This window comes from Diadema antillarum, unplaced genomic scaffold (assembly GCF_040938485.1).
Source record: "Diadema antillarum isolate AM-2024a unplaced genomic scaffold, OU_Dant_1.0 seq00000578_RagTag, whole genome shotgun sequence".
NCBI lineage: Eukaryota > Metazoa > Echinodermata > Echinoidea > Diadematoida > Diadematidae > Diadema > Diadema antillarum.
In genome coordinates this window covers 322,677-334,228 of record NW_027271513.1, presented here as the reverse complement: position 1 = coordinate 334,228, position 11,552 = coordinate 322,677, and the positions used below count along the sequence as shown (strand labels likewise).

General features: G+C 39.9%; 1 protein-coding gene across 1 annotated transcript in view; it reads right to left on the bottom strand.

Annotated features, from left to right (window-relative positions):
• Positions 1-2,333: 2,333 nt before the first annotated feature.
• The window catches only part of LOC139735440 (ras-related C3 botulinum toxin substrate 1-like), a 37,155-nt gene continuing 27,936 nt past the window's right edge, over positions 2,334-11,552 (bottom strand). Inside the window, exons 3-6 of the mRNA XM_071646193.1 lie at positions 10,632-10,749; positions 7,368-7,430; positions 4,125-4,259; positions 2,334-2,535 (exon numbers count right to left, since the gene is read on the bottom strand). Coding sequence (XP_071502294.1) covers positions 2,377-2,535; positions 4,125-4,259; positions 7,368-7,430; positions 10,632-10,749 — 475 coding nt within the window. The 3' untranslated portion in view covers positions 2,334-2,376. The remainder of the gene's footprint in view (positions 2,536-4,124; positions 4,260-7,367; positions 7,431-10,631; positions 10,750-11,552) is intronic.

Here is an 11,552-nt window from a genome sequence, read left to right as displayed (position 1 = left end):
ACTTCACCTAGCTGAAGCAATCTGAAATACAATAAGCTGAGATGAATATCTACTTTAACAACAGCCATTGAGACCTACACACAGGATAAAACAGTACATACGAGAAGTCGTATGGTCACAAAAATGTCGCTGCGGTACTGAGTCATTACATCTTTGGATTGACATATGGGAGAACAGCCATCTCCTACCAACCTCGTGACCAATACATCACAAAATCGTTCTATACATGAGGTCGATGCTAGGTCAACGTCTGTGTTCTCTATAGAATGCGAGACGCAGACACAAAGGGGGGGGGGTGGGGGTGGAAATCAAAAAGCGGAGTGATGTTTTCTTTGGTCTTGGATCATGTGGCATGCCTTCATCAGGAGACGCACCATCCACCATCAGGCATGCCAGAGATACGCGCACTCTACGTCACGTTGAATACTTCCTTCGTGGGATTACACACTCCAGACGTCGCTCTCTCTCTCCGACATAACTTCTCACCCCCCTCTACGTCTAGTTTGTCCCACTTCGTGAAGGCAGTCGCAAACTGATGTTGGTGGCAACACCCTGCAGCCACCACAGCATCTTCTAGAATAGGAAAAAGAGAGCTGCTCAAGGCTGGTTGGTGGCTCACTAGTTGGTTTCCATGGCAACCACAACTACCGGACTTTGCAAAATTCTTTACCGTGAGCTTTGTGTGAAGTGAGGCCCCTGAAATACAGCACTGACAAAACATCCAGTGAGTCTAACAACAAACGTAGAAAGGAAACTTACAAAAAATGATTCTGTGGAATACGACTGGAATTGCTTATTATCAAAAGGGAAAACCCTGCATAAATTAGGTGTTGAGGTCTGAAAGATTGTTGCTTTCTGATGATGTACAAGCAGCCAATCAAAGTTCAATCAGATTATAATCAGTCATTGGAGACCTGCAAATGTCTAGTAATTCATCAGTGAGAGAATCACCTATTTGTGCCATTGACAAAGTCCAGAAAACGTGTACACATTCTTGCCAGTAATGGGTAACATGCAGTGGTAGTACACCTTTAACCTTCTACATTAGATAACTTTAAAAGGGCATATCTTGTTATTTCCAGACATGTAAAAGTTCCTTGGTTAAAATATTTTGTGCTACTTCAAAATAAAAAATTTTAAAGAATGATGATTTCCACAAAGGATTGTCAGTAGAGTGCATGCAGTACTGGTCTGTACAAATAATCTAAAGTCCTCTTAAAACAACAACAACAACAACAAAGATTCAATAAAAAAACATTAACCCCTTGACACATAAAATTTCATGCAGTGATCGACATCGATAGCTCCTTGAATTCTATCATCGTAATAAACTTACAGGTGCGCCAAATACCAGTCTCTGTAACATGGCAGTACTTTCCAATCTGTACATTTTGATACTACAAAGATGGATAAAATCATGCTCACAAAACACCTACCGCCTAAAGTCAATGAAACGTATGGAACCTGCAGGTGGGACGCCATGTTTTAGATTTCTAGTAACTTAACAAAGACTAGCCGTACATCTTGCTCTACATGCACATCGTAGTAGTATTTAAATCTTTATGTTCTCCTTTTATTTTTCTTTACAAAATTGGAACACTTTTATATACAGAAACAAGAACAAGCTGTTCTTATCATGATCAGATACATTTCCACAGATAAGACAGTACATTCCCTGTCTATTTGATTTGGCTTTTAAAAAAATTTACAGATAGTACATTTACCGATGCCACAAAGCGACTTGTACTGAGCATTTCAAAGAGTAATCTAAAGAGGCAGAAAAGATATCACTGCATACACACTGTATGCATTCAACAAGCTCATGCCCGACTTCAAATATTTGGGCAGTGTTACACATCCGATGCAAATTCTTCTGCGTCACAGCGTACCACATGCTTTCTGCACAAAGGACGTCACAAGTCATCCTTAAATCACAATTAGCAACCGTCACACGAGGGCGCCGACTCACGAAGTGGACTCTGTTGCAACTCTGTAAAGGAATTTGAGCTCAAAGCCCTGTTTACATAAAGGCAGCTGAACGTCTTCCCCAGAAATCATTTCATACATCACTTCTGCTTTTAATTTCACATCTGTCTCTGATGCTGTGACAAACGGTAAACGAGCTCTTACCTACAGGTGTACATACACTCTCGTCTCTGCATTTCTAGCAGAAGTACTGTTAAAAGTATCAACCACTACCATCCTTGGTTCTAGACAGGGCTTTTGATAATCAATGCTACTGACATGATACAGAGTTTTTAAACAAGCAGGGGAAGGGGAAGTATCTAGTATCGCGGGAGGAAGAAAGAAGAGGAGGGGGAGGAGTAGGAGGAGAAGGAGGGGGAGGAGGAGGGGGAGGAGAGGGGCGAGGTTCTATCATAGGAGGGTGCATTGATGCTTGCGTTTCTTGGGTGGCTTTGGGGGGTAGAGGAACACCCGGATGGCCTCCTCAAACACCATCTTTAGCCCCTTCTGGGTCAGCGCCGAACACTCCAGGTATTTGACGGCGTTGATCTCTTTATGCATCTGGATCCCCTGTTCAACACAAGAGGAGACAAAATTGAGGTAAAAATCAAACAAAGTTTGTTATTGTTGCTTTTTCAAATAGGTAGTACAAGGTGTATGTGTTATCTTTTGCATGAAACAGTGGAAGCATGGAATATGCTGCGGAGTGGAAAAAAAATATATGAACAGCTTTGATGACATTTGATTTTGAATGAAACTACTCTCATCCACAAAAATATGAACATGCAAAGTTCGCTGAACTTGGCCCAGCGAAAAGAGTCATATGTGTGAAAGGTTGCACTTTTTAAGCTACTAATGTACAGGTAAGTTCCACAAACTCCCATGAGGATGAAATTGAAGAGTACTGTATACGCTGTTATTTTTGCATACAGATATTTTTGCGAATTGATGCCGATGCTATTAAAAAATGTAAATGCATTTTTACCCTAGTGCATGGAGACATTTTCGCGTGTTGTTAAATTCGCAATCCAACGGTGATTCGCGAAATTCATGAAAATTAAATCCTCACGAAAGTAACAGCTTATACAGTACTCCAGTGCCCTCCGCTTAGCAGCATAGGGTCAGTGAAAGCAGATTTCACCTACTAGTATATAATATGAAAGGTGAAACATTCAGTAGCATCCATAGGAAGTGTTTAATGGTATTCAAATCATGTTCAATTAACGCAAGCATCTCTAGCCACTGCTGCCCCGATTTGCAAGGACTACTGACCTAGTGAAGGATCATGAACATATTCTACGACTGCAGAACAAGAAAGTATTTGATGCTTGTAAAAGCACCAAGTCAAGAGGTAAGAGAATATCATGTTAATATTACCATTATCTTTGTAAGATGACCATATGAAATAGCTAATCGGACTCAGTAAGGATAAAGGACCACGCCCTGAGGCACAGTCACTGCTGCAAGGGGACTTGAACCAGGGAGTTTGTGATTTATTATATGAGCTCTTATCCACAGAACCTCGTCTATACTGACATTCATGTACAGGCGACTCCCATTATAATGACGTCCTCGGGACAGGCAGTTTCTTTTGTTATATTGAAATGTCATTATAAAGGAACAAATAATGTATATTAAGACGTGAAGATAATAACTTTGGGACATGAATTTTCACTTTGATGTTACAAAATGTCACTTTCACTGTGTTTGTTGTAATGGGAGGGCACTGTATCCAGTCTGTTTCAGCAAGCCATTAGCAGACTGCGCAAAGCTCTGCATGAAATGAGCTCTACAGATATTAAAAAATGGATTTCAGTGCATTTAGACATCACTGCTTGTATCCCATTGAAAACATCTATAGAATGATAAACATGTCAGATGGTAACAGACAAAGTGAGTTGTGTGGGTAGGGGCTCAGAAAAGGTGCATTTCATAACATAATTCTCCTGCAAGGGCCCCATACTAAACAGGCAAGTCCCCATTCACAGCACTTGCCCAACAACAAGAATTTTGGTTGTCCTGGGAAAGTGGGCAAGTTGGCAAAGTTTTATTTTGATCTTTTCTTTGGTTTGGTTTGGTTTAGTATATTTTGCTCATTTGTTTGGGGTTTTTTTCTAGCACCCTGAGTGACAAGGCTCCCCCTCTCCCTTCCAGCTGACCTGTTGGTATCTGATGGGATACTGGTTCCGGTCCTTCAGCTTGTTGACCGTGTCCGGGTCATCCCTGAGGTCCAGCTTGGTGCCAACCAGGATGATGGGTGTGTTGGGGCAGTGATGTCTGACCTCTGGTGCCCACTGTGAGAAGAATATGAAGAAACGAGACCTTACCAGAATTTGACACTAAATAGTCTGTGTGCTCTGAGATCGTAATATTCTTTTTGAGGCTGAGCCCCGAAGCTGATTCCCTTGATGCTATTGGATTTTCCACCTTCTCATTTCAGCCCATGGCTATGGAAGCCATCTGTACTGTGCTGAAGACCTATAATGGGTCTCGGGGCAATTACCCCAGACCCTTTCCCTGACCCTAACCCTAATCCTAATCCTGAACCTAATCCTAACCCTAACCCCCAAACTCTAACTCTAATCCTAATCTTTACTCTAACCTTATCACTAACCAGTATTTAGCTGGGGGTGGGGGTGGGGTGTGTGTTTGCCCTCGGGGGTGTTTGCCCTGATATGCCTATAACAGTTTAATAATTGTGAAATATACTCAGTAATACAAACAAAATATTCAATCTTATGCACAATGTTTGCAAGACCACACAAACAAATTTAATTGACCACATATTAGTAAATCAAACAACAAAAACCAACAAAAATAATTACTTCACTATACATGTAGGTAAAAGTTGACAAGCCGTGCATGACAATTTGTTGAAGTATTGGGAACTACCTTTTCCAACACAAATATTTGTGCTTGCCTTCATGGAAACCCTACGATTATAACACTAACAAGATCTGGGCGCGTTTCAAAATAATATGCACTTATGACAAAACACCCAAGTCAATATCCACTCAAGTACAACTTAAATGACTCAGTGTAGTCTGTCCATGTGGTCTTTCAATGTGGTCTCTGTGTTGGTGTTCAGAGGGTGTTTTTACTTGTCAAAAATAGCAATATGTGTGGTCACATGCAAACAATCAATTTACATAATGTACATGAAATTTTCCACATTTGCATGTTTTCTTTTTCCTTTTCTTTTCTTCCCTGAATTTGGTGGATTATTATTGATCACAAGCTCTCATAGCCTTGTTCTTTAATCTTCACCATTATCATCATTACATTTGCATTTTTCAGCATTGATTATAATTTATTCATCTTTAGCAAATACAAGGAGAGAAGATATTGATTTTAAATTCACAGCAAGCAACTACTATGAAATATACTGCAGTGATATACGCTATCAATAGTTAGAACATCTCCACAAATGAGCATCCACCATCAATAACCAATCTTAATATCGCATTACAGTAGCAACAACCTCAAACCACCTGTGAATATGAAAGAACATCCCAATATACATGGGCTATACCATTTGTAATAGGCATTGCTTACAATGGAATTACCAAGTTAAAAGGTGAGTCTTTTTTATACTCCTAACCCTCTGATACCGAGTTGAAATTGAATTCCATCAAATTCTTATCAGCATCATAAACATGCAAACACACTGTGACACACAATACTTAGAATAGGAACACCCAACAAAAACACACCCATCAAATCACTCAATAAAAGCCAGAAAGATGCACACTTGTACCCTAATGGTAATTGACCGTTGAGGTCATTGTAAAATTTGCTCTCTTTTCTTGGCAAGAACTCTCTCAACAATCACGCTATATTGGCATCCATTCTGTATGATAACATTGCTTACCAGCAACTAATATAAGGTATGTGACTTTGTTAAGTCAAGTGCAGTTCCTAACCTGGTGTAAAGTTGCACATGACTTTTGGGTGTAACTCAATCTCTGTAAAACGGAAATCTAAGTCCTACTTAAAAGTGATGCCTAACTCGAGTCAAACCTTGGTCTGATGTATTGGTGCATAGAAATGTAGAGTTTCATCACAAAACTGGCTAAATGCCATTTATAAATTTTTTTTTTTTTTGAAGTAAGTCCATTATCAGATAGAGCAAACTAAAACCTTTCTAGTGATACCTCACTTGTAACACAACAGGAAATATTCTTGAAGTTATGATTTAAGATATCCCATAATTTCTCATTATTTTCTTCTTTTTTTTTAAGCAGCTTTAATCACAAATATCCCAACTTAACAAGAATGCAGTTAGCTCAGTTTGCAATGGAACTTAAAATATATCTCATACTCTCAGCATGTGGTACTGCACAACACTGCAGATTTCCTATATCACTTGAAAAGCAATGGAACGGGCTTCATCCAGTAATGACAGACTTTAAAAAAAAAATCATTAAGTAACAATGAATACTGCTTGTTTTGTTTGAGTATTCTCACAAGGCTTGACTTCAGTTTTTGAAGCTTGAGATTCACCACATATACACCTTGAATGCACTTTGGGAAGTCGTCATATTTTCTTGCATTTGGATGCTTTCTCACACCAATAATCATACACTGTACAAAGTAAGATATACACCACACAGCCAAATTTCACCCTAACCCAAGAAAGCGCTGAACATGCGTAAGCATCGGGGCTATCTCAGTGACAAGCTCAACAATGAAAATTTGCATAGAGAAAATGAAAATCCTCACAGACTGAATACAACATCCCCCCCCCCCCTTAACGTTCCTTCTCGGTGTGATGTTATTCATAAAAAGGGAGCCACAAAGCGAGCCGCCAAAACCATTTTGCATGCGGTGACGTGGGCAATCTCGTAATGTGCCAGACAGACATTAAATCATGCATGAATTCGTCTCGAACCAGTCCACGCCCGTCAATCACCCAAATCGCCCATTACCCATGCCAGCACTGGAGGTGTAAAAAAGGTCGTTTGCATCTCGCCTGAAAATTTGCGAACCCTCTTGGATCTCTCCCAAGCTCTGGAAAATCCCCCCTAGAGGGGTAAAATACCCCCAAAAAATGTAGCGTTGGCTGTCTGTAGAGCAATGTGTAGAAAGAGTGATCAACCCTTTTCTAGAGTTTTTGCTGAGATGCCCAAAGCATTTACTGAATCATGCTACGCCTGTTTATCTTTTCAAGGCTTTGTATGAAATGGTCTTGTGCAATTTATCTTCTTGCCTCAACAAACTGTAACAATCCTGTGATTTCCTGATAAAAGTGATTAAAACAGAAGAGACATTTTACTCTTTGCTACTTGCACTCTGGCCAGTTGTAACAAAATGTGACTGGAAATCACAGATGTGGCACACAATGCCACAGACCATACCACTTGCGGAATTTCCTCCTCCTGCCACTTTCGAATTGAACTCACCTTGGCTCTCACGTTTTCGTACGAGACGGGGCTCACCACAGAGAAACATATCAGGAACACATCCTGCTTGTGGATCGGGAGGGGGGAAGGGGGGATGGAGGAGTGGTGGGATAGGGAGGGGGGGGGGGTGAGAAAAAGGGGAGACAAGAAGAATTGAGGATGATAAATGACAAATTCACTCCAAGCTGTGGTTGCAGAAGTGGGATGATCTAGGATGCAGAGCTGTCCGGGTTCAGTAATCCAAAACTTTTACACATCGATTGCTAGCTGAAAAAAAAGCAATCAATATCCATTCCGACCTGACCGATCAGAATCTAGAACTGGGAAATGGCAATTGATTGCTGGCGTTTTGCATTACGGAGCCCTGGTTTCAAAAGTCGGTTGCAAACATGATGTTCGCCACTAATCACGGTTGATAAGATATGAAGACACACACCTCTGATGAGCTGAAAAGCCAGGATACAATTGCACTTAAAGGACACGTTCACCTTAATAGTCGTGTGGATTGAGTGAAGGTAGCAATATAAGCAGAACATATCAGTGAAAGTTTCAGGAAAATCAGAACATCTGTTCCAAAGTTATGAATTTTTGAAGTTTCAGCACCATCATCGGTGGATAAGAAGACTACTACAGTTCGTGATATCATATGCATAAAACGATATGAAGAAAATATCAAGAAAATTCAACATATTTTCACTTTCCTCCCATCATGAAAGAGCACTTGACTTGCCTCTTTCAGAAGACAGGGGGAAAATATTACCCTGAACATACAGGTTGTACAGTACTGAGTACATCAGTAACAAGTCAAGGGAATGTGAACTTTTTTTCAAGAAAAGAAATTTTATGGAATTCTCTCTAAATTGTCTTTACATCATTCTATGCATGTGACATCACAAAGTGAAGTAGTCTTCTCATCCAGCAGTCACTGCATAGAAACTTTAAAAATTCACAACTTTTGAAAGTATTGTCCAATTTTCCTAAAACTTCACTAATATGTTCTACTGATATTGCTGCATTCACTCAAGCCACATGTATATAGCAAGGTGAACTTGTCCTTTAATTTTAAAACTGGATTCTTCTCTTACCATTTCTTCATGTCTTTTTTTTCTTTTTTGGTTAAATTCACCTCTGACAGGGCCCTTATTACTGATTATCTGCAGTGACTTTGTATCAAAGAACTCTTTTGTAAAAATATAGTTAGTACATGTAAACAGGAAAACAGAACTTTGCAAGATGAACAGTAATTGATAGGGGCCACAACACTGCACAGTCATTAAACCCAAGCAAAGATTGAAACATGAACGAGGAAAAATAATCCACCAGACGTGTAGCTGGATTGATTGATGGCGGATTTTACGAGGGGTTGCGGGGCGTAACACATTTGTATTGGTGGACGGGTAATTGCAGATTAGCTGCAAAGTCCATGCCAGCATCCATTCACACGGACAGTGAAAAATTGTGATGATCTGCTCACAAAAGATGTCTAAAACACTGATCACCAGAAAAATTGCAGTCTAGAGTGTGATATATAACCTTGCCTGAAGCTCACCCGAACAATTTTTTCATAAATGAAAATGCTCACTGATATAAAAAAATACAATTTAAAGACTACCCAGTAAACTGCTAATGCACAGTTTAGTGGCAGAAAATCACTTTTTTTTTTCAGTTCCATACGACATCACAATATTTCACTGCAGTGTGAACTGAAAGATTTTTTGATATTGCAATATTTCCTCACAACAATGGGCCTGAGGTATGAGTTTTCATCGATTTGTCTCTGTCTGTTAAAAATGTAGATCAGCAGTTGTGATCTCACAAATTTCATTGTACAGATAGAGACAAATTGGAGAAAATCATACGTACCTCAATCTTCACACCTCTGCTTAATAATCTCTTGCTTTCATTTAACAATGGACTTATTCCTTATTCTTGGATGCCATGTTTGTTTCTGGTTTGTCCCCCCCCCCCCCCCCCCCCCCCCATGGCATTAACAGTGTAGCTGCTATGATCCTGGAAGACATTACTTGGACCCTATACCTGTACTTACAGCAGCATCCCATATTATCACACATGTACTGATAGTCTTGAATCAAGGTTCCCCTGTAACTCAGATATTTTATAGAAAGGAAAATATGGAGCTTCAATACATAGTCACAATTACAATCCTATCATTCTCCATCAGGTCTTTGTTCTGAATGGAACATTAATTCTACCCAGTCTGCCTGGCATTGTGGATGCTGAACATCTGCCTCTCTTTGTGGCATGTTGCATGTGCTCAGACAAAGCTTGAGATGTGCGTACAATTCATGTTAATGATTACCTCAACCGCAAATTGTGAAGATCAATTTATGGAAGTCTTAAGATTAAGAGCCCTATTTCATAAAATTTCTTTGTTTTTATCTGATGTGTCCATGGACTGAGTATCCAGAGAGCAACTAATAACCTGAAGTTCATACTACCAGTGCATTCAACAATGGGAAGGTACTTGTTCTTTTCTATTAAAATGATTGTGAATGCCTGTGGCATCTTCAAGTCCTCTGTAAATTTCACAGGACTAATCAATGAAAGTGAATCTAGCTCTCTTATAGGTTTACAAAATGAGTTTGTCACTTATTTAAAAGACACAGTCAGTCCATTTCTGCTCTGGATGGCCAACATTTTATGTTGTCTGACTTGCACCTTTATAAAGACCTCTCATTTGATTCCACTTTCACCTGTTTCTTCTGCCTTGACCAGAATCCCACAGAATAGCTGTTTACAATTTTAAATTCAGTGCAAACCACTAAGATATAATGCCAGTCTCCAAATGGATAACCCTGATTGGCTAATAATAGCATTATTTCTCTCCTTCTCTCAATGATTTAAAACAGAACTCACTGAGCTCTACTATGGAAGGGACGCTGCGTGCAGTACACTCGGAAAGTGGCTGATAGGCTACTGGAGCTCAGTGTGCATCACTGTTCAGTCGCGCTTGTATGAAGCCACCGGGGCCATTTTGAGACTCTAATTCCCGCCACAGTGATTTCCATCCTTCCCTCGCATTCTCCCAAACTCAAAAGTTCTCTGCGTCCACTTCTACACTCTGGTCTACATCACATAAACAGTAGTGCGTGGGGCCAGCGCACTTGCTTCTTGGTATGGGAGTCTCAAAATGGCGAACGCCACCTTCAAGGCACTGCGCGTTACCTCCGTTCCATAGTAGAGTTTCAGTGACAGAACCCTACAGTGACAGACTAGTCACAGAAATACACCACCTCTACTCACAGTTTGTGGATATGATAAGGGTCGTAACCTGTCGTAGTCTTCTTGGCCCGCTGTATCCCACAATCCTAAGTTCACTGGTTTCCCATCAACCATCACGTTCGCCGAGTAGTTGTCGAAGCTACACGTGTGGGGTAAAGAGTGGAATAGAAGTAACACTTATAAGATCAGTTCCTTTTCTTTTTACTTACTCTTTTTCATTATTTTCATTTCAATTTTGGATTTTTTTTTTCAAATCGGGGATGGGGGGGGGGGGAAGGCAGTAGAACATGACAACACATGTCAATACTATACAATGCAACATCTTTCTACATTCCATTCTTTTTCGTAGAGTATTGACACACATAATTGTATCTTATGAACATACATGCTGAGAAGACTAAGTACGATAAAAAACTGACAAAGGTTATTACAGTACCCCGGATCAATCAACTGGAGCATGTATGTGACCTTTATCTTTTGCAATTTTCTGTACCTCATATATTGGCACCTACGACAGCCCACAATGCAATGCATCATAATAATTTATTTTGAGGGGCTTTGGGTTGCTTGTTTGTGTCTTTACTTATTTTTTTTTTTTGGAGGGGGGGGGGATAGAGAAGGATTTGTTTTTGTTTATGGTATACACGCAACTATATGCTGTTTTATCTTCTAGTGTGTGCGGCTAATGGAATTTGCTTGGTTCTGCTACAAGTTTACATCTACTTCAAACTTGCATCAACAAGTGTATTTCTGCATTTGATGATGATGATGATCCACAGCATTTGTATAGCGCCATATACATTGTATCTGTTCTGGAAACATTCAAAGGCGCCTTTTCCTAAATACATACAGCATCCTTGTATAAAATTCAAGGCTACCCTGCAGCAGAAAAACATTTCCATTATTTCTTCTATAAAGATTCAAGTTATTTTGCTTCATTTG